The sequence below is a fragment of the Poecilia reticulata genome, linkage group LG16, assembly GCF_000633615.1.
Source record: "Poecilia reticulata strain Guanapo linkage group LG16, Guppy_female_1.0+MT, whole genome shotgun sequence".
NCBI lineage: Eukaryota > Metazoa > Chordata > Actinopteri > Cyprinodontiformes > Poeciliidae > Poecilia > Poecilia reticulata.
The window spans coordinates 10,382,215-10,406,707 of NC_024346.1; the positions used below are offsets into that span (position 1 = coordinate 10,382,215).

The 24,493-nt window shown below is 37.9% G+C and overlaps 1 protein-coding gene across 1 annotated transcript; it reads left to right on the forward strand.

The window, feature by feature from the left end:
* Positions 1–16,827: 16,827 nt before the first annotated feature.
* On the forward strand, positions 16,828–19,823 carry LOC103477767 (free fatty acid receptor 2-like). Its single transcript, XM_008431067.1, has 2 exons — positions 16,828–16,917; positions 18,025–19,823. Exon 2 carries the CDS (start codon positions 18,269–18,271, stop codon positions 19,304–19,306), a length of 1,038 nt encoding a protein of 345 aa, XP_008429289.1. The 5' UTR covers positions 16,828–16,917; positions 18,025–18,268; the 3' UTR covers positions 19,307–19,823.
* The last annotated feature ends 4,670 nt before the right edge of the window (positions 19,824–24,493 follow it).

Sequence of the window (24,493 nt, forward strand, 5' to 3'; positions counted from 1 at the left end):
TGAAACCTGTATATCTGCTTTGCTAGAAACTACGAGCAAGCATTTCAGCACAGTCACTCAATGAGCACAGGTGAAGCTGTGAAAGAGTAAAATCAAATCCCTTTTTTAATCTCCTTAGCAGACTGATTGCATAAAGTAATTAGCAACAATTGCCTCCAAAGAAAAGTGAACACCTGCCATCACTTTGCATTGAAATGGCCTCGCAAGGAAGGAAGCTACTGGTAAGAATAATGATTGTTTTTCTTCATCATCAAGAACTTCAAGGTGAAATGAGTTGGAGTGAGGAAGATGTTAATATAACGCCAAAACCACAGCGAGTTGTCTGCTCTTGAGGACCAATGTAGAGCTTGTGCAACAAAGGCCGCGAATTGTTGTGGGCCAATCTGCATGCATGCTGGTGGAAATGGTATTTAGTAATGGCCATGTGAGAATAAGGACAGCAAAAATCCCAACTTATCTTAAAGGAAAACACTGGGGATAGACTGATATGTTACTGGGAATGCACTGCAGCAGAGGACTCGTTTTATTTAGCGAAACCAATTCTGAATGGTTGGGAGGCCTGGAAAATAATTTGTCCAGATAAGGAAAGGTAAGCTGTGCTATCAGTGAAGGATCCTAAAACAATTCCTGTTTGGAGTTGCTTCTTTTCTATGGTAAACAAAACTGCCATAAATAAAGATCAGAATCAGAACATTCAGGCCCAGAAATCCAGTCCCAGTTTGGTGAATATCTGTGTGTATCTTCCATGATGAAGCATTGTGTCCAGTAGAGATTGTTGACATGAGTAATGGGGCTTTTGACTACAGGGCAATAAAACTTGGGGATGTGCTACAACGCAAATAAAAAAGAAATGTTCCTTTTGTTGCATCCTAAATAAGTGTTGCATCTCCAGACATAGGCACAGGATGAACTCTGTGGTGTGTGCAACAATGTAAAAACAACAACAAGCCATTACAGAAGATTGTAGGAAACTGATTACGGTGTAGTTGTCTAATTTGGATGGTATTAGCGATACGTTGTATGCTTTTAGCCCACTAAACTGAAATAAATATTAAATTAATGTTTTCTCAAGTAAGAGAAAAACTCAGTTCTTTAAAGGGTTAAAATCCACACTTGACTAAAGGCCATGACAATTAAAATGAATAAATTAGATTCCTTACAATTCCAAAATAGTCTCATATACATAGTCGCTTCTGAAAGGAAAAACAGAAAACCAAGTTTTATAAAAAAAATAAATAAAAAAAAGAAGGAAAATATAAAGTAAAATGAAGCATGGTGCACCACATTTTGTGAGAAACCAGTGCAATTACACCACACGAAGATTTATTAGGACTTTATCCTGTTTTTTTAAGCCTTAGCATTTCTTCAGCATATCTATAATCAAAGAAATTGAAAAAAAAAAAATCTATAAATGCCGAGGCCACAAACAACATTTGCGTCACTGCCACAACTGCAGATGTATTAAACAGGATGCGTTTTATAGCTGCACTTACTCACATTCCGCTCACATCCTGCTCTGAAAGAAGTGTTTGTGGAAAACTGTTTTTAGACATGCTCTTTTTACAGATGTTTCCTGTTTATTGCACTGATTGCACTCTGGTGTGAACTCCAACATTCACTTTTAATGTAACCCTTCTTTTTGCACACAGAGATCCTAGCCTAATTTTAAAGTTGTCATATCCTGGAGGTTTTTGCATTACAGTTTTTCTGTTTGAGTTTTCACTTTCTTGCTCACCTGTGATCAGCCTGAGTTTTTGTTTGTACTTTTGACCAGTCTATTTTTATATATATTTTTTTTATTTCTTCAGCTTAGTTTTTTTTAAATTTGTGGTTATATTCATGTACCACTATGCTCTCTTACCCCCAGCCTGACTGCCTGGTCCTCTCTCTCACCTGAACCCTGTTACCATTCAGCCACCTGTTCTTTGTCAGTAATCACTCTCTTCTGTTTCTAACTCTGTAGGATATTTCCATCGCATCCTGTCTGTCTGCTTTGGTCTCTTGCTGGTTCCTTTTCACAGGTTTATCATTTAAACACCATGACAAAAGGTTTCATTCAACTTGTGACTGCTGTAAAATTAAGTTTAATTTTATCTTTTACACTCAAAGTAACAAACAAAATGGGCTTTAAATTAATAAAGTTTTTAACTGTAAGGTCAAATCTGTTTCAAATGACAGTTTTTAAAAATTATTTTCATTGATTTATGCATGTCACTGAACAGTGTGGGGATCGTTTGCCTGGGTTATAAGATTATTCTAACATAGTCCCACCATGTCAGATTTCTTCAGCTTTTGCTCATTTGCCACACTTACATGCTTCACGCTAAATAATTACAAAGATAACCTGAGTAAATACTGAATGCAGCTTTCGAAGTCTTTCATGTTAAGCAAAAAAGCGATGCAGAACAACCTGGCCCAAAATGAAAAAGCAATTTCCCCTTTCATAACAAGGCCATTTCTAGAGCTTTGGGACTCCATCGAACCACAGTGAGAACCATTATCCACAAAAGGGTAAAACATGGAAAACATGAACCTTCCCTGGAGTGGCTGGKCTACCAAAATTACAAGCCTGCATCAATGATTAACCCAGGATGTCAAAAAAAAAAAAARAACCCAGAACAACATCCAAAGCCCTGCAGCAGTCACTTTCCTCAGTAATCATCAGTCATCATCAGTGTTAAGAAAGAGATTGGGCAAAAACTGAAATTAATGAGGGAGTTCGAAGCTGAAAACCAACACTGGCCAGCTCATATTTGCCAAAAAAAACATTTTAATGATTCTTCAGGTCTTTGGGGAAAATATTCTGTGGATTAATGAGGAAACAAAAAAAGAACATCATGTTAGTGTAATGGTCTCGGGTTGCTTGGCTTCTGTATAAGTGTTAGGTCCATGAGGTTTGTGAGAATTTGTGGTTTTTCGACCAGTTAATCATGAAGGACAATGTCTCTGTGACCTTTTATCTGACACACGCTTGAGTTATGTAGCAGATCAATTAACCAAAGTAAATAAGCAAACCCACCTCTAAGTGGCTGGAAAAAGGGTCGAAGGGTCAAAGGCATAACCTTAAACAGGCCATTCATCCACAGAAAACCCTCTAGTCTTGCTGATAAAACAATTCTGCAAAAAAGTGTGTGCCACAATACGTTGATGGGGATTTAAGACTTATTTCCAGTTGTTACTTGACTGTACTACAGGCCACCAAGGGTGGTACAAAAGTTTAGGGGCAACCTAATGTGAAATCAAATTGGTTGCAATAGCTTTTTCCTTCAATAAATGAATCCATCATTTGAAAAATGGAGTTCTAAAATTGTCTGATTGCCTGAAATCTGCACAATAAGGCCATGCAGCATGTTTTACCTGCTCTATGACTGTATTCCATCAAATGATATCGGCAATAATTTTATCTGTGTTAAACCTTCTACAAATTAGTCACAGAGGATAAACTCATCCCAAATACGTTCATTATCAACCGAAAGTCCTCTTATCTGCTCATGCTGTGTGATAAACAGCAATTATAAGTGTTTGAATGCTTCTTGCTAATGCTGAAAAGAAAATACGGGTTTTTATCTTAGATAAAATCACATGGTCAAATACTGACAGCCCGAAAGACTGCACAAAGACATAATAATAATTTTCTGATTGATTTCCGAGGGATATACACTCAAATTTAATTTGAGCTGTTTTCTAACCAGAAAAGTCCTTTTAATGAAGCAGAAAACATTTTAGCTTTTCATACACTCACAGATAATTAGCTGCAATTTGAAAAAGTCTAACTTTGAGAAATTATTCATTTATGTTCTCACCAATAAAAACATCCATCAAACAAGACCCTGCTTTCATTATCTTCCCACTGAGTCCTTCTTGGAAATTACTTTGGTTTCTGATGGACCTTTGTAATTAATTCTGGCATTTAAAATAAAGAACCTGGACAGAAAGTAAATGGTAACGAAAAACAGCATTTGTTACAGACCTTGAGAGTAGCAACCTGTTCCTGCTTATTTTTGCTGAGGTTCATATTATATCTTTGCCTTTAAAATGCCACCGCGCTGCCATGTGACCCCACATAAGGCAGGACTTTGAGGGAGTTAAATGTGACATTTGAAAAAAAAAAAAAAAACTATTAGGCATGGTTCAATTTTATAAAAAAAAAAAAATCCACTATCATGTATTTTCCAATGGCCTTTGATAAGGACAATGTTTTCTAAAAGGTTTGTTGGACTTTGTAGAGAGTGACATTTTGCTGACCTAAAAAGTGCAGCTTGTTCCATCTGTCATCACAGAAAGAGCTGAGTCAGCGCTTCAAAACATTTTGCCAAAAAAACATTTGAATGATTCTTCAGGAATAAGCCTGTACCATAACAAAATGTGGAAGTGAAGTGCAGTGAATACTTTACTGATGCGCTGAAGAAATAGTAATAACTTATTCTTTTATTTATCTGTAAACTCAGCAGCAGCAAGGTCTTATAAATGTACACTAGAATCACAATGACATTTTTATTTGACAAGTGACAACAATTTAGAATAACCAGTTTTATGTCCAGATTCTTTTATTTGGGAGATATACATGCTCCCTCCAATCAAAATTCAGATTTTTTGGGGGGATGGGAAAGACATCTAAAAAAAAAAGAAATTGAGTGCCTTTGTATTCACCACTCTTGACTCTGTTACATCTAAATAAAATACAGTGCAACTAAGAGTTTTCACATTTAACATATATATCACATATTCTGTGAGGGAAGTTCTGCAGAAAACAGTGAACAAGCAAGCAAGAATGAGGACGGTACAAAAAAAAAACACTGCAGTTTTCTTTACATTGCCATAATATGCTATTTGTGTGTAAAATTTTGAAGAAAGATATTAATTTAATACAATGTGCAATAACCCCGTACTATAACAAAATGTGGTGGTGAAGTGACCGATGCACTGTTCACTTCTCAATGTAACGTAAACATACAGCCACAAATGCCAGGCTTTACATACTCAAAGCATTTTCATATGTTAGAATAGTCAGGTCAAATGCCAGACTTAAATTTAATTAACAATCTGTGGCAAGACTTCAAAATTGACATTCACCGACGCCCTCCATCAAATCTGATTGAGGTTGAACATATTATGCTGTGTGGACAAAGGTCACAATAACTACTCTATATACATTTTGTTAAGCAGATATATTTTTGCTCCAGTTCATAAATCTGTCTCAATCCATACGATGAGCAGAATTTCCTCTCAGAATATTTAACTTCCACACCTTCTCAGCCATTAACTTTTTAATCATATTTTTAAGATTAATGGCAACAGTCAGCTCAAATTGACATACGCATAGAAAAAAAAATCCCCAACAAAACCATCTTTGTGGACACTGAGTTGTTTTCATGCAGAAAGCTGCTGTGTTCAAAATTAAGTTGCTTTGAAATTATTTTTCAACAATTCATTTTACCTTCAATATACAAAGCAAACCTGATTTCCAAAGCACTTTCTCGTAGGAGCATGTGAGAAATGCTGTTCAAAATAAAACAACAGCAAAATTATATATCTTTATATATATTTTTTAATATATGTATATGTTGTTATGTTTTTGCAAAATGTCCATAGACATATGGGGAGGGCCTACAGCATCATGATAAAACACTAAGATCATATTGTTATTATTATTATACCTAAATCAAATTATATAATCATATATCAAATAAATGTAATTGCTGTTATGAAGGTATACTCACATGCATATAGTAGTTTTAATTTGAAAGTTTTTCCAAAATAACACCACTAATAAGTTCATTTTCATATTTTTAACTTTCTTTAATAAGAATTTTAAAATATCCTTTTATGAAAAGAAATCAAACATTCATTAGTTGTACAGCTACAACTGTGGGTCCATCAGTGACCCAACTGCCCATAAAAATGTTCCAAACACATGTCAAATGTTCCCCACAGCCATCATTACACTTTCATCTCACCTTAATTTGAGTACAGAGCAACCTCCTTTGTATTAAACTGTAAATTACAGAGTTGTAATTTGCTCATCTTTTTCACACTCTGATTAGAGGAGTTGTGACTTTCAAGTTGGACTGACCTCGAAGAATGAGTGCGATTTCTCCGTCTTGTGCCTCTGGTTCAAAAGGAGGCTGCTTTTATCTCACCAAACACCCGTTGCTTGATGAAATCAATGATTTAGCTCCTTTTTTGTCTCCATAATTAGATGCATTTTAAGAGCAAAGCTTTTTGATCTTTCTAGACATTTTTCATCTTCAGGAGGTGATATCATTCATTTTTTAGACAAACTCTGCTGAGCTGAGAGCTTAATGGCCTCTCCTCGGCCTGGTTGTGGAGCAGTTCATTTAATCTAACATATAGGACATTGGGACTGAAGAAACTGAGTTGCCCATGCCTGATTCAATTAAATTCAAATTTAATTAATGATTTGTTTTTTTCCTCATGGAAATTAAATGAGATCTTAACTCACATCATCCAAGTATCTTCAAAGAGTCGTTATGGATGGTGATGCAGAAACGATCTGTGGTAGCAGTCAGCCTCGCAACAAATCTGATGAGGCTTCTGACTGAAGGCTGTTGCTGTTTGACCGTCTCATGGCAGTCATTACATGCTAACAGACAATATTTTGCAGTAACATGTACTGGATGATGCCAAGCACTGCTAATCCAGATCATTTGCTTTTGCTGCACCTTTTTGAATATGTCTGGACAGAGAGGCGGTGGTGTCAGGGACAGGATTCTTGCCCAGTATCGGATCAATGGAAGCAATGGTTTGAACTTCCTCCTACTCTCTCAGCTCTTTAGTCCTGCTCTGCATCTGTGAAGCTTTCTTTTCAACTCCTCTGTCATATGTGGCTGCAGTTCTGCTATTATTTGAGCTTTTGAGATGCTAATCAGCTGCTGCCAGTTGTAAAAACAACGTCTTGCTGCCATGGTTACACATCATAACAACTGTCAGATAATAAAAAAAATATTTGTAAGAATTTACAACAGAAGGAATAGTTGAATTTAAGTCCATCAAAAAGTGACTTTCAGCCATTTTGTCAAGCAAATCTCAATATGTTGTATGTGGCCTTTTTTTTTTGACAGCCAAACACAAGGTATTGATAATGAAATAGAAGAATGCATGTTTTTTTTGTTTTGTTTCTTTACATATAAGATAAGAAAAGGTGTGGCATGTTTTTGCTTTCAGCCAACTTGAATTAATACCTCCAGATGTCTCTACAGGTTTGGCACAGGATAATTGTATCCCCATTCAATGAAAAAAAAAAAAAAAAATCCTAAGTTCCAACAGATATAAATTAATTTGTAATTTATCTCAAAACACTTTACAAAACAAACTGATTTAAAATTTACACGTAAATACTGATCAGTCCAATGCAAAAACATCGACAAATTCAAACGTGATCATAGTTATCATTCAGACAAGTTTGGATTATTATATGGTGAGAAAAAAAAAAACCCTCTGATTTGATTGAATCGTTGACTTTGGAGTAATTTTTCTGCATGGATGATGGTGACAGTAGAAAGACACGACTCCCTACAGATCAGAGTGAGAATAGACCATCTACTGCAACTAACATTCCTCTTTGCAAAGCAGTTTTATCGTAGATTTTCAACAAGATCTAGACCAGTGTTTCTCAACCCTGGTCCTCACTGCCCCCCTGTCCTGCATGTTTTAGGTGTTTCCCTTCTGCCACACACCTGAATTGCATCTCTGGGTGATTAACAGGCCTCTGCAGTACTTGATGGTCATGCAATCATTTGAATCAGATGTTTTGGAATAGAGGCACATCTAAAACATGCAGAGCAGGGGGGCGGTGAGGACCAGGTTTGAGAAACACTGATCTAGACTTTGACTGGGCCATGTAAACACATGAACATGCTATGTATTGTAGCTCTGGCTGCATGTTTCGGGTTGTTGCCCTTCTGGAAAATGAACCTCCATCCCAGTGTCAAGTTCTTTGAAACCTCTAGACGGGTTTCTTCCTGGATCGCCCTTTGTTTATGTCTATCCCATGAACTCTGACCCATTTCCCTGTCACTGCTTGTGACCACAGCATCTTCTTTGTTCCGTTTCCTCCGATCTATAAACTAAAATGTTTAATTTTCTTTTTCCTTCCAAAAATGTATTGCCGTTTCCACTCTTTTACAAGAGGCAACATCTGTGCAGTTTTCATCCAATAGTTCTGTCCACAGATTCTCCCACCTAAACTGAAATGCTGCAGCTCCTCCTGCTTCTCTGATTAGCATTCTCAGACAAGTCTTTGAGTCTTGATAGGTTTTCATACTCCTTCCATTTTCACATGATTGATTACGCAGGGCTCTTTGAGCCTGGGACATTGTTCTATAATCTATTTCCTCTTTAACATTTCTCTCCAAGCTTAGCCCCGACCAGCTGTGTCCGTTGGTCTACAGGATTTCTCTGATAAGCTTCTGAGGTCTTCACATTAGTGGATGTAATGTAACGCAATGAGAACAATTTTAAATCTTTTTGCTATAGATGAGTATTTCTAAGTTTCTGGGTCATTGTGAACTGTGTATGTTTTGAAAGGATATTTTCTTTCAAGACTCAAACCAAACTACCATCCCCCCCCAAAAAAACAAAACAAAACAAAAACAAATAGGTTAGCCTGTGTTAGTCCTGATGGTGTACTTTCAGAAACACGCATGATCAAATAAACCCACATCTGCACCCATTGTACCTTTGTGTGGCTTACGCTTTGTTCTCTTTCCTCAAACTGTCATAGTTTCTGTGTTCACAAGAGAACATAATTACTGCAATAGTGTTTGCACATATCTGGCATTTCAAAATGAGTCTGTTGGAGAATTTCCTTTTGGTGTTTCTGTATAAAAGGTATTGATCTGATCATTATGAATGCGATTACTTGAAATGGGAGGGGAGCCAAGGTCTGAAAATCAATTTTGTCTCTGTGGCCCTTAAGTGTTTTCTATTTTTACGCCCAGTTTTCTCCCCTGTCCTGTTTCTTGGACTTGGGTCATTCTAGATAAGGCTGCCAGTGGAATGCGGAGGATTATCTTTTTAACATGGCAAGCTTTATTTCATTAATGTGTCACTGGGAATGGAATCAGCCCAAGCCATGTTGGCCACAAAATCACTCTTCAAATAGCAACACGGTAGCTTAGCTCCGACTGAACTCTTCTGTTGGGTTGAGAGAATTATGTTGTCATTCTCTTCCCTCCACCACAAACATAAGGGAGCTTATAGGTTCATGCTCTGGGTATTAACAGAGGGATTAGTGAAGCAAGCTTCTGGGATGCTCCAGTCTGTGATGCACAGAGCAGCAAGCTCTTAATTGTTGAGATATCTCCTTGATGTAACACAATGAAGTTTTTATTTCAAACGCCCCGGAACAAGATGGCAGCAGATTTTAGATGCATTCTTGCTTTCTGTGGGAGACCCAACATGATGTGTGGGGAGGAAGTGTCTTCCTTCAGACAGCGATTATTCCTCTATAATCTGAACCGCAACTCCGTGCGACGATAAGAAGCTGTGAATTCTGCGAGATGTGGGTCAGATAAACTGTGAAGCCGGACGAATTAACATCATGACGTAGCAATAGACTTAATTAAAACACTTCATAGATGAAGACAGAACAACTACAATGAGCAGGAGACAGTTTGAGGTGCGATCCCCTTGTGGTGGGTGAAGGATGTGACACGTTAAGTCAACAAAAAGAGTGTTTCTTCAAGCAAACAAATATTGTTAAAGCTAATATGAAACAATAACAGAGTCCATCGTCAGTAGCAGAAGATCAGATTGCAAAGGTTTGGCCTCTACCCATCCCGTATTGCACCCGCCATCTTTGACCCTGATGTGGTGGTTGTTACATTGTACTTTCTGATTTACAAGCTGGTATCTCTGAGCATCTAGCAGTTCAGTTTCTCACCGAAACTCTTCCTGCACTCATTGTTCATTGATAGTGCCTTGACAGAGGAGAGAGTTGCTAATAGCATGTACATCTGTGCAGCTGCAACAGTCCTGATGATAGAAAGCAGACTTGTTCCTCTTCTCTTCACTTCATAAAGTGTGCATTTCCAATTTTGATTCACAAAACCACAGAGCAGTTTTCTTTTCCGCTCCCAGGCAACTTTAAAAAGCTCTGACAAAGTGAAGACTTCAGTCAGGACTGAGGAATATTTTTGCTTTTATTTGCATTCTAGACGTGTAGAATAAAGCATCACCAGTGAACGCAGGAGCTAAATTAGGTCGTCAGCTCTAGTTATATTTTTAAAGGTACAGATACATAAGACGGCTGTATAACAATAAGAAACATTAATGAAGCAAAATCCAGCTGTACCTTTTCGATTCCCTTCTGACCTACGTTAAATATGAAATGCAATAACAGAAAAAAACAAATCTTCTTCGCTGACTTTTCCTTTATTTTCTTAATCTAAAAACTATTTTTAAGCTAAGAGCATTTTTATTTTCACATTTCACAAATGGAAAGATTTGAGATTTGAATCACGTTGGCTCCTTACCACCGTAACTTTCAACAAAAATAAACGGAAATCTGATCAGAGCATCTTTACAGCGTCAGCCGAGCTGAGTGAGGCACGTTAGAAAATGTTTCACGTTGCATGTGCTGGTGGTTACCTCAGCAGAGAATTTCTTCTAACTTTATTTCCTTCTCCTTTCTCCGAAGAGCTCAGGAAGCGTAGAGTTTTTTTTATTTTATTTTATTCTTACTATTTACAGTAAATGAAGAAGTTAAAGCACACACAGTATTTCCCACTTTATCCCACCGCGCAATCATCTCCAAACCCTTCCAGTTGCTTCTCAAACAGATGCTGATAACGCAGCAGAGCCACTCTCATCTATACAGCAGCATGTTTGTGCTCTTCAACAACACAAGCCCTCTCACTCTCTGCTCTTAGCAGCCATGGCAATTGGACTCGAAACTGGCCTTTTCTATTGGGCGCAGAGAAATAGATGCAGGATCTATTTTTTAGCTGCTGTAGATTTTATTAAATATTCGGTAACACTTTATTTGAAGGGGTGTGCATAAGACTGACATGACACTGTCATAAACGTGACATAACATCTGTCATGAACATAAAGAAGTCTTTATGAATGTTTATGACAGTTGTCATGAAGTGTCATTTGGTAAATAATGACACTTTTAATGCAAAGTTGCTCTAAAAGTTGTATTAAAAGTCCATTAAAAATGCCAACTTTGCATGATTTTGTAAATTATGACAATTTAATGCAAAGTTGGCATTTTTAATGTACATTCGATGCAACTTTTAGAGCAACTTTGCATTAAAAGTGTCATTAAAATATAATCTCTAAACAGCCACATTTGTTTTGAGAAAATAAAGTAGGAATTTTCAAAATAAACGTTTTGGACAAAACCAAAAACACATGCAGTCTTTTTTATTAATTATTTTAATGAGAGTATCTTGTGGTTTTCATCAATACAGTCACACACCATTACTTTCTACCCATTGCTTTTGTAATGCATGATTGTATTGGTGCTGCTCCAGTGACCACACAGAGTGCTGCTCTGATGACTCTTTTCTGTGAACCTCAGCAACACTTTTGAACCATGTCCTTGTTCTATTTTCTACGCTCTGTCACAAATATCATTTCATTGCATCAGCTACGACCAGCTATGTTGTGGACGCCTCGGGTTTTTGATGCTGCTGTCCATAGCCTGTGTTCAACCGAACCAGATCTAATGGAAAAGTGTTTATTTTTCTTAGACAGTCGTCTGCAGCAGCTGGCTGGATGCTAAATCTTTAATATTGTACAGGTATGAGTAAATAAAAACGCCTGTGACATGGTTTGGCCTTTTTATTTACAGAGGCTGTGTTCGTTTGTGTCTTGTTACAAGCACAAATTTCGATGGGATTTTATGTCATAGACCAACACAAAATAGTGCGTATTTGTGAAGTGGGATGAACTCATGCCAACTCCGTATAGCTGCAGAGACTCACCACAGATCAGATGGGACAATTTGTTAACACAAGAATTTATTCCTCACTTTACAAATCTGGCATTTATGTTCAGAATGACAAAAAGCAAGCAGTTGTAAAAAAAAATAAAATAAAATAAACATAAGAAACCTTGTTTAAGGTCTGAGGGGAACATGGCAAGCATGTGGAACAATGACACTATGTGACAAAAGTATACATTTTGGTCTACGTGCAAAAAGCTGCATGGAGGAAAGTTACCATTGCATCTGACCCTTAACACCCCATCTACACTGTGAAACAAAGCAGCGTCATGAGGAGAGGCCACTTTTTTTTTTTTAGCACAGACAGGAAGAATGACCCAGTCTAAGTACAAATCACCATCCAGTTGAGCACCTTTGGCAGCTCTTAAAAATTGATGTTAATATACAGTTTTTATTCAATCTGACTGAAACTGAGCAAACTAGCAGCTAACGGGCAAATGGTTCAAACTCAACAACCTTTACTAGAATCATGCACTTCTTCATGTTGGCTCAAGGTGTAAAGTCCCAATATCAAACACTGAAATGTATGACATTTATGTGACAAAGTGTGAAAATGAGAAGGAGTATGATGCACTATTTCTGATGCAGCTACTGCACTATTAAACACCCATGACCTCTTTAAATAGTGTCAATGTTCTGATTTTGAAACTGTGGTGACAAGTGAAGACCTGGAACTACCACAATAAAGATCTGAGTCAACAGTCAACTTTTTAATTTTTTTACAGAGGCCATCTAGAACAACAGAGCTAGAAGTTACTCTTTTATAACATGACTTTTTCTTTAGGTTTTAATGCTGAAAGTTTTGAATTTCATCCTCACTTCTAAAATTTGCAAAAGAAAAGACAGGGACAGATGTCCAACTTGTCATTCTGTAACATACAGTAGGTGTTACGTATGGATACATAAGAACAAGCACAATGCAGCACAGTTCTTGCTATTGCCTCACAGACCACACGTGTGTCATCATGAATTGTTTTCATAATGCTCTATTAATTTGGTTTCCACAGATTATACCTCAGACTGTTGCACAGTGGAAAATTACATTTGTATCTCGGAAATTTGTATAGTCTTCTAAACCTGTCAGGTAGAGAGCAGGTCAAAACTGTGGCTTTCACTCACATTCAGGCTGACAGAGTCCATTTAAACACAAGCTTTAATAAGCAGATTTTAAAGTAACTATAAGAAGTCAAATGTATCATGCCAGGTGGCAAAAAGTTTGCTATATAAGGAATCTCAGCTGAATGTATTGGGTCACCGATTTTAGGGCAAATCAAATACAGAGCATCCATGTGGTGACGGCAGAAAGAAAAAAAACATCCATTTTAATATGAAAAAGCCTCCAGCAAAAATATTTATGTTTTTAACCACGCAACATTGCGTTTCCATCTTAATTTGCAATTGCTTTCTCAAACCACACCTGCAGATGAAAATAACGGCTGAGTCTGCTGTGCGTCACCATAAGCGCTTTGTAACACTATAAATACACCTTTAAAAACTTTCTCCCATGCAAACACACACACACACACGCATACACACCCCTACACACACCCCCCTCCCCCCCCACACACATGCTAGATGGGAAGAATAATAGTGGAGACTAGTTTTTGTCAATGTGATTAGTTGGCCATAGTAAACAAAAAGTGAATCTGAATTCTTCTGGTCAGACAGACATCTTCCCTCATGAATCCAACTCATATGGACTTCAATCTGACAAAGATTAGACAGAGGTAGAGGTCCAGCTACAAGAGTTTCAGCCTCATGTACTGGATCAGAAAATTACAGAAAATGTACCAGCCATGATGGATTCCAACCGTCAGCTGAGGCTGAATTCAATGATGACTGGGACAGTGATTGGCTCCTGAGCTTACACTCCTATTTTCAGTCCTGTTTAAGGTTTGGCATTTGACAGATTTTCACATATTTAACTGCGAACAATTGTAAATGTTGTATTCTGCCAGCTTTACTATATGTGCCCAGCCAGTTCAGCAGTCATAAAAAGGATATACAAATCCAACATAATATACATTAATCCTCTTGGAATGTGCGTAAACAGAGCTGAGACTTAATCGCGTGATTTGTGCATAACAAAACTGGGTGCTGTGTTTCAAATATTCCCTTGTTCACTCGCTGCAACGAAGCTCACTCCTTGTTTCAATTAGTAGCAAAACCTTTGAATCATGTTTAACAGCTGCAGACACGATGGGGCTGACTGGATGAAATACACGCCTCATCCAGCTGTCTGTTTGCCCATGATTCTCGGTAGTTATCGTTGATGATGCAGCAGTTACAGGAGTTTGATTGATTTTAAAGCCTACTGTGATGTCTGACTTTCCATAAATTGCTGTTAATGAAAACCTGTTGAGCCCAAGATCAACTCTTTGCAGCAGTTATTTAGGAGTAAGCTTTAAACATTTTTAACCTCACTTACCAACTGACTCAACTTTTGTATATTGAGAAAGGAAACTAGGGTTTTCATAAAACCTTATTTTTCACAGCACCCTATGCTTTAAAGAGCTTAGATAAGTTCAGGTAAACATATAATTCCTGGTGTCTTATGAAGATCATCACACTTTTTCCTTCATTTAACAACTGACCAACATAATTCTTCAAGTTGGAGTCTGATGACTTCATTCTTTCACGCAGGTGTGTTGAAGCAGAGACACATCTAGAAGTTGCAGGAGACTGACCTTTGAAGACTGGATTTGAAGACCCCTTTATCTGGACTTTACACATAGACTCTCAATTTATTTTTATTTTTTTGTTTTTTTCACTCACATTTTAACCCCACAGACAAAAATTTAGAATTTGACCTTTCAAATACAGTGTTGTAACCCATCACAGATTTAAAAAAAAAAAAAAAAAAAAATCCTCTTCTAATTTTTTCTGTTTATACACATTCAGATGCTGAAGATCAAACACATTTGAATATAAAAGACAACCTGAGAAAATACAAAATGCGGCTTTCTCTTGATCACTTGACTAAAAAAATGATTCAAGCTACTTGAACAATAATTTTCCCCTCGTCTGATTAATTAAATATCAACCTATTGACGGTGTGATGCTTATAGTGGCTCACATGATGTGATCTGGATGAGTTGTGGATGGACTTTTGGAGTATTTGGCTGGCCAGCCACTCCTGGCCTGGTTTCTCAATGCTCCATCTTGTTCGTTTGTGGATCCACCGTTTGTGGATTTTCCCACTGAGGTTCATTGAAGCACCAAAACCTTAGAAATTACAATTTTTTTAAATTATCAATGTGACAAAAAAGAAGCAGAACACAAAATAACTCTGTAGGGGGCGAATAATTTTTATAAAAAATTTTTTTTAACAATGCTCTTTGTATATAATATTCAAATTATTGGGTACATTTAAATTGGTTCATACACTACAAAATGATGGATTTAAACTTTATTGCACATAATGAACTAAATATTTCCACAGTAGCGATCATTTTAATTAAAAAATAATGTTCTGACTCAGACGGCATTTAAAAAGATAAGAAAATGTTAAAGTGCAAAGCGACACCCTGTATGCAAATCCTTTCTGATTTGTGCTTCTGCCTCGTGCCGAGAGCTCAAATTGTTTCTACTTTCTCAAGCAGTCTTGTAAGACGATGATGAAATACCGCACAACATCACAACTGAGACGCTGCTGGTCAGACGATGTCTCTAAAATTCTCTGATGTCACTCTGTAAAAACACGTCTTACAGTGTTACAAAGACGCTTGCATAATCTACCATGTCCAGGATTGTGCGAGGAATGCTAAAACTGAGACATAAACACAGTTTCTGTTTTTGTGGGGGTTTTTTTTAACTCTGTTTTTACAGAGTTTTTTTTACTCTGTAAAAAAACAGCATAAAGAGGGTTTAAGAAAAAAAAAAAAAAGATCAATAGCTGCACCTGGAAGTGAGTGACAAAGCTAAAAAGGATTATTAGATAGGTCTGGCAAAACACCTGAAACTCGCCCTCACAAGTCAAGTGTTTAAAGAATTACTTTAAGTGAAACCAACTCAGTGATTGCATACATTTAGCAACATCAAAAGGACTCCATACTCCTTTGAGTCATAATAACTTCAAAAGCCTGCGTAGGTGACTTTGTAAAAATTAACCAGGGCTATCTTCGCTTCCTCTATCACCTACTCAAGACAAATCTGACCTGCTGGCTCCAATTTTAAATACATTCACAGACAGTCTATGATTTCTGACATGACTGAGAGTTATTCGGGAATAGATTATTAACCATTCCTCTAAATGTAAGCTTAAGTTCACGTTAATTTGGTTTATTTACTTTTCTTTTTATCACACGACATTACAAGCCTCTATTTGACACGTGTTCTTGCAGGGAGGGACATCTCTTTTACAGATCACCTCATTCACCTGCGTCACGTGACAACATGAACTACTAAACACGATTTAACTGTCTGGAATAAAAAAGGACTGCAGAGACTGTCTGTGACTGTCATAGAGGGGAAAAGGCCAGTTGTTACCAGGGAAACTATGTTTGGCGAATGTGGGGGATAAACTGTGGCGGTGTCTCACTAATAATAATTTCTATTATCAGTGCTGAATGTTTAGATTATCATGTAAATAAGGGGTTGTGCCAGACGGAGGGAGATTGGATTTGAAGGCTGGTGAATGGAAAATATCAAACAGAACAGCTGAGTGTGTCTGCAGTGGAGGTAAGCCCCTGTTACCTGTGTTATTTCTTTAGAATTGAAAGCTTGTGGAGATAGAACACGTAAACTGTGAGGGGGGGAGAAAAAAACCCATCGCATAAAGAGGAAGTCTTCTTCAGGTTACTTTAGTTAGTGTTACTTCTTTTGTTTCGTCACAAGTCTAGGAAGGAAGTAAACAGTACTTCCTCTTGCTGCCCTACTAAATAAGAGGTGAGATTCAGCTGCTCAAGTAAACATTTGAAACGATACAACCATTTACAGAAGAGGTAAGAAATATATAGTTTTTATTTTAAAACGTTTTTGTAATTTTTTTTATTTCTTTTAGCAGTATAGAAATCAGTGCTTGATTTTCTTTAGAATCAAGTATTTCTACAGATTTTTGCTGATATTTAAAAAATCTAGAGCGTCATTTGAACTCATTTACTGCAGTCCATGTCTCAGGTTATCTGCACTTGTTGACTTAATTTTTAACTTAGGCTCTTAGTTGGATAAATAATTATTTCTATGATCAAATTTAGGCACAAAACCTTCCTTTTCAGATTAATTTGGTTTTATTTATTTAACCAGACTGACTTAAACGGTGTTCATAATTTATTTGAAGGTTTTTACATTTTAAGAGACATTTTTCTTTCAAACAACATTGCTCAAAAGAAAAATGCTTCCCAAACTAAAATTAGCTTAACAACAGTGGGGTGGTGGTTCATATATTAATTGGGAGTACAGTGATCCACGTACCGATGCCTCCTGTAGGTCACACAAGGAACACATCGTGTCACAGCAAAAAATGTGTGTCAAGTATTATTTGACCTAATTGTGAAGGCAATGAGTATGACCGTGACTTTGTTGAACTAAAACACATTCATGCTTAATTTTTTACAAATAATTAGAAAATAATAAAACTTCTGATTTCACTGACCTTTAGGGTTGTTGTAATTTAATTTCTTAAAAGATTTACGAACTAGTCCACCTATGAAAAAAAAAAAGCAAGATAAAAACTTACCTTATTATTGAGACATGTTGAACTGAAATTTAAGTGTCAAAATTTAGTGGAAAAATTAGCTTAAAATCGCCACTGGTTTTAGCTGTCGTACAGTCCCTGTAGTAAAACACGATCCAAATAATAATGATTTAGGTTTATCCCCGTCTACAAAATGTCCCAGAACTGCAATCAGTTCTGATTTATTATTAAAAGTGTCATAATAGTAATACAAAGGAATATGGATTTGGTTTTTCTCTGTGTGTTTTTGCCTAAAAGTAAACATATAATCCTCATTATAGCTGAATAAAAGCAAAGCAGTAAAGGACTTGTATGGTGAAGTACTTTGTCGAACAGATGATTAATCACTTTCTACTCTCTTATCTCTTATCATCAGAACTCAGACCTCAAGGAAAAGATGAGCGTCAGGTTACTGATGAAGACAGTGAAGCCGTCTTGTCCTGTCGCGTTGTTTCCAGGCCACTGACCAAATAAAAAGCCGTTGTGTCCTTTGCTTTGGACTGCCTGACAGATCAAACATTCCTGTGCAGTGGCCCATTTGTCCTCAGAGTCAGAGTCAAGGATATAATGTGACACATCTCAATCCCTGACACTTGTGCGAGAATAAATCTGAAGACAACATGCAGGAGTGCCACACTGGGCTGTGTCTGTCTGTCTACATCATCACCTTTGTGCTGGGCTTCCCCACCAATGTCCTGGCCTTCTACACCTTTTGGAAGAAAGTGAAGCAAAAGCCCACACCAATCGACATCCTTCTGCTCAACCTGACCATCTCTGACCTCCTCTTCCTCCTGTTTTTGCCTTTCAAGATGCAGGAAGCCGTGGACGACCAGAAGTGGAACCTGCCCTATGCCCTCTGCCCACTGTCTGGCTTTGTTTTCTACATGACCATTTACAGCAGCACTTTCTTCCTCACTGCCGTCAGTGTGGAGCGGTACTTGGGCGTCGCTTTCCCAATCAAGCACACCCTGAAGCGTCGACCCATTTATGCTGTCGCCGCCAGCATCTTCTTCTGGATCTTCTGCTTCCTCCACCTGAGCATTGTATTCATAGTGCCATTTATTGGACAAGAAGGTGGAGAAAATTCCACCTTCACCATCCCTGAAATCAGGAAGGATGTGTGTTATGAAAATTTTACTGATGCCCAACTGAAGGTCCTCCTGCCTGTGCGTTTGGAGCTCTGCATAGTGCTTTTCTGCATCCCCTTCCTCATTTCCAGCTACTGCTACATCAACTTCATCAGGATTCTGTCCAAGCTGCACCACATCGACCGCCGCCGCCGCCTGCGGGCCATCGGCATGGCACTGGGGACACTAGTCGTCTTCGCCTTGTGCTTCGGCCCCTACAACGTCTCACACATTGTGGGCTTCGTCATGGAGAAGAGTCCCGATTGGAGAGACAAAGCATTGCTGTGCAGCACCTTCAACGCCTGTCTGGACCCTTTTATTTTCTACTTCTCCTCCTCTGCTGTGAGAGGAACTGTCGACAAATTGAAGCAAGGGGTTAAAAGTCGCCTCTGCAGGTGCATGTCCTGTCACATGCTCCAGGACTTGTGTGGGGGAGCTAACAAGACTGAGAAAGATAAGGAACACAAACAACAGGAGATCAATGCTATCACAACTGACAGGAAGAGGACTGGGAGCAGCAGCCTCAACTAATTTTTTCATCTCTGCAAGCAGGAAATTAATACCGTGTTTATGTTTTTACCCGTGTGAAATGACTTGGCTGTGTATACTGTGGCGGGATTTGTTTGACTCACTGATGAACTTGCGATGTGAGGCGCCCTTTTGTTTGCCTGAGCAAGCCGCAGCAATTTTTAAAGGCAGCGTAGTGTGTAAAGCTGCAGAGACAGGCCTGCTTTGAACTGTCACATGAAATAAAAAAAGCATTTCTTGCATTAAGTAGCGGGGTTTCATAATAACACCCATAATGCAATGGGGTGTTGTGCAGACGTGGCGCAGGGATTGCGCAGCACTAAGCAATAGCTTCAACTGTTACTTCCTTGCGATAAGATATGGGCTTGTTGTTTTTTTTTGATTGCTTACTTCCATTTGTAGTCAATAGAGAGATATTGTCACTTTGGGCTCATTGTATTTCAGACTTTGGTGATGTTTTTATGTGGATTATACATTATATTTTTACAGTGTACTTCAAACATAAACATTATTTTTCATACATGAATCATATAAAAAGAATTTTAAGTAATTATGACTCAGAGTGTTTTGTAAAAAGATCAGTCGTGTAAAGCTGATGCGTACGCATGAGAGAGAGAGCGAGAGAAAACCAAACTTGATGAGAAGAGGAAGAGGACAGGTTTCTGTATAAACAGAATTTCCATTTATGAATCACACAATGATTTGTTTGAGTAATTAATAACCATTCAGTAAACAGGAGGAAGAAAGAAAGCCACTGTGTGTGCATGAGGAAGTACACATAACGAGTGATTTGGTTTGAAAGAAGCAAAAGCATGACAGCTGATTGTACCCACTGCATCTCCATCAGATCAGCCACGTCACATAAAATTGTGTATTTTTCTATTTATAAACTTAGAGAAAACAATGATTAATGCGAACACCCAAAACTCTTATAAGTTGATAAAACAGCCTGTGTTTGACGTCACTAATCTGCTTCTAGACGGTTCTCCATATTGTGTTCACATTCTCTGGCACTAGTTCTTCTGTTTTTTGTGGTCAGAGTCATATTTATAGATCACACAACATGTGAATCAACAGATCCACCACATGTTCCAAATAGAAACAATTCTCTGACATAAGCAAAATGTTGGCATAGGCAGTAATCCTGTTTGGTGAGGATTAGAACAGTATGGAGGTTGAGCTAATCACTATATCTGCTTGACAGGTGGATGACGAAATTGTGCATTTTGACTCATAAATGCTGCAGAATGACTAACATGGGCAGAATACCAGCCACTAAAGCAAGGGAAAATAATCTCAAACTTCACTAACTAGCATTAGTATAGTATATAGTGAGAGAGTTGTGACACGAAGTGTAAGAAATTGATATAAAATATGACAATTGTGAATCTTTGTAGGTGGGCCCCATGTGGGGGAAAGGAGGGCTGATATATGTGTCCCATATGGGTTTGTCCGCGGGTTCCACGATGGCCCCACATGGGTTTGCCCATGTAGGGCCACAGCCTACATGGGCCTTACATGGGCCCTACATGGACAAACCCATGTGGTCCCACCACCATGTAGGGCCCATGTGGGCTGTGGCCCTACATGGGCAAACCCATGTCGAGCCATCGTGGAACCCGCGGACAAACCCATGTGGGACCCATCTGATCTTCCCTCCTTTCCCCACATGGGGCCCACCTAGGCTTATTATGAGGATGTTGCTCTGTTAATTTGGGACTGTTCTTAGGCTAAAACAATCATAATACAAACAAGTGCAATAATTTTTTTATGCACTTTTTCAATTATTGTTTTTTCTTGCAAAAATATTTTAAGTAATGGTCATGAAATCTTTGGATGTTATAAAAATGGCCCCACAAGTCTTTTTCAATTTAATCAGATTTGCAATTCTCCGTAGAGATTTTCACTTCACTTCTATGGGTAAATAAAGTGATTGACCAATCACTAGATTGACCCATAATTGCAGTTATGGCTGCAGTTATGGCAGTCATGGCTGCCATATTTAGCTTTTATGGCTGCCAAATAAATCCAAAAAAAAACTTTGAACTTCACCCAATCTCCATCATTTACGAGAAGTTTATAAAACGTAGCACTGTTATGTTAAAACCCACTTAAATAAATAGATGCATGAATTTTTTTAATTCTACAGGGAAAGTTTGGAGCCTGTCTTGATGAGAGAGTTTTTAAAAGTCATTGTAGATTTTGTTTTTTATTTTAATAATCATTCCGTTGGGAAGGGTGATTACACCTGTAACAGAACAGAACTAGGAATGCATCTTGTTTCTCCTGTGATGGATCTCAGCTTGAATTTGCATGAACTTGTTTGTCAAAGGTTGGTTTATTGAAAAAAAGCACCCAGAATGCCAGCAGCCCCTTTGTTCATTCCACCTCCTATTTGAATATGTAGTTCCTGAAAGACAGTCGTTGGTTTTCCCATCAGTGTTGACTTTTTCCTAACCCTGGGTGATAAGTGAGTGATAAGGCAATAAGAAAAACACCCCTGGGAGATGATGTCACTACAAGCATGTGCGTCTGTGTTTGCCAAAGGCAGAGAAACACTGTCCTCACATGACCGTCATCATCTGTCCCTGTATCCGGACATCATTGACTCCTGTGAAAACCAACGCTGAGCCAATTAAACGACATTCTTTAAAAGCTTTCTAGGATTCTTCGTAATTTCCAGTAAACATCTCAGCCATGAGAGGAAGCACAATTTTACAGTCCAATGTGCAGCCAACTAATTTGGTGTGGCATCTGGAATCTAGAACAAGAAAACTACAGCATTGATTTGTCTGTTTTATCGATTTATTGAGACTGATACAAAAATCTAAACGTGGCTAAACTGGATTAGGTGCAGAAATGTTCCTCTCCTCGCTGGAAGTTTTAAGCACTGACTGAGAAAAATCATTAACTTGCCCAGCTATGTTGTATTTCAGGCAACCCGATGCCTCTGACTAATCAGTCTGTGAATAGATCAAGCAGCTTTAGTGAAGTCTTGTCACCCAGACACTCTGCTTCAGCGCAGAATGAGTTGATTTGTAGAGTGGGCAATTGCTTTTTTATGGGACCATTAAAAGTCCAGCTTATTGACTGGCTGTTTAAAGTGAACTGAAGTGATCTGATGGTTAAATGAAATAGGAACTCACACCTGATTTATCAGGTTTTGAGAAGTGTGACACAGTACTAAATACCTGCATCAATAAATACAATGTCACCAAAAAAGATATACATTATATTAATTTATTACACACAGAGTGATGTATTTAAATGATGAATTATGTCTTTTTCTAATTTAAATCCATAACACAACAAGATCAATTAAAAAAAATAGTTTTACACAAAAATATTGACCTACTTTTGAAATGTACATTCATGTACTGTACGGCATGCATGCCACACTTGGTCTGGACTCTTTTTACAGTAATCAATGAATGTGGAGTGGAGTTGGTTTGTGGTTCCACTGAGGTGTTGAAAAAGTCCGGGTTGATTTAACGGCTTCCCAAATCATGAGCATGGAAACATCACACTGGACATGAACCAACTTCAATTTTGTGCTTATCCACTCTTTTTCCATACTTTAATTTAGATTTTTATTTTTATTTGCAGGAATTTGGACGAAAGAGAAACAGTTAAGTCCTGATTCTCCTTGGAGCAGATAAAATGTTTCTGATGTTATTTCCTTCCACTCAGATTCTCATTAGCATTCTTGGACACGGTGCTCTGTAATCAGCCCCCATCTTTAGCAAATAAATTATATAAACCAGAGCATTGAGTTAGATCAGTAATATCAAGAAATTAAATGGGAATATATTTTGTAAAAACAAACAAACAAACAAACAAACATGCAGACATCAATGCACGAAGAGCACCAAACAGCAGAAGCACTGAGCTCCTGCTGTAATAACAAATAAGCTTCTTAGTTTCTTAGAAGCTAAACTTTGTGTGAAATAAATAACAGTGCTTTTTGCCGGGACTTGCAACATGCAATATCAAAAAACTTGAACTATTTAAAAATATTCAGCAAAGAAAAAAAAATTCTGTTTTATGGGTTTTATGAAGTCTAAACAAATCCATTCTGTACTTTGTTTTTGCTGTAACCATGTTAAGTGATGTACAGGCAACGTTTATTGCAGAGAAATGGGCTCCTGGTTTGCAGTCGTGATTCATGCAGGTGGCAGCTTTCCTAACAAGCAGCAGATATCATAATATTTAGTGCAATCTGTCATATTAAAATGAAAAAAAAAATACATGATGTGTTACATAAATTGCTGGTGGGAGTAGCATATATAATTCTCTGTAATGTTATGCTACTTACTAATTTTAATTGAAAGAAATTGCCTAATTTAAAAAAGCACCTGAGTAAAAATAATCCAACAACAAACAACAAATTTCTAGCTCATTTTCCAGCAATACTTACCCTGTGTGTAGGAAGCAGTCAAAGCAAAGTTCATAGTAAGATGTTACTTCACCCATGTGAACGCTAACCCTGCTTTCAGGGATTGCTTTCTGGGAAGGATAATACAACTGAACAGCTACACTTTCAGACGTGGGTTGTCTGTCACCACAAAGCACTTTGACTGGCGTGAAGGGATGGAGTTCACCAACAAGCCTGAAGACAGCAGGGCTCTGCCAACAGGAGGTTCAGGCCTGCTGCCTCCAGAGATGTTGGCAGGGAGGGTGCAACGGGCATCTGACAGGAGATCAATATCAGCTGCTGTGCCTCAATACGTCCAGGTGACAGAGAGTCTGCTTGGAGGGAAGCCTCCAGTGAAGCAAAGGAGAGCCTACTAATCGCCCTGTGTGCTTGGAGGAGTCTAGAGATAGAGTTTAGGAGCAGAAAGTAGGGCAAGCATTGGGAGATGGGCATAAAGCCAAGCTAACAGTTCATACAGGGTCAGTTAACTACAGGTAGACCATTCTAACTCCAATTAAAATAGTAAAAATAAAAAAAAAATAATGAGGATGATTGCAGCTTTTACATAACATAGCAACGAACTTAACGTTCATAAACTCTAATAAGACACAAAGCAGGTGAACAAACACACACTTAACCTGTCTTTCAGAAGTATTCATTCACATTTAGGATCATTAGGTCATGTCTCAGCTAAGTTGTACTTTTCAACTTTTTCAACTATTTCAGCTTGCATACTAATTTTTGCTTCTGCTAATCTATGCCATTTATTTTGCTAA

Coding starts and splice junctions, on each gene's coding strand:
- LOC103477767 (XM_008431067.1), top strand. CDS start 18,269: ATGCAGGAGTGCCACACTGGGCTGTGTCTGTCTGTCTACATCATCACC.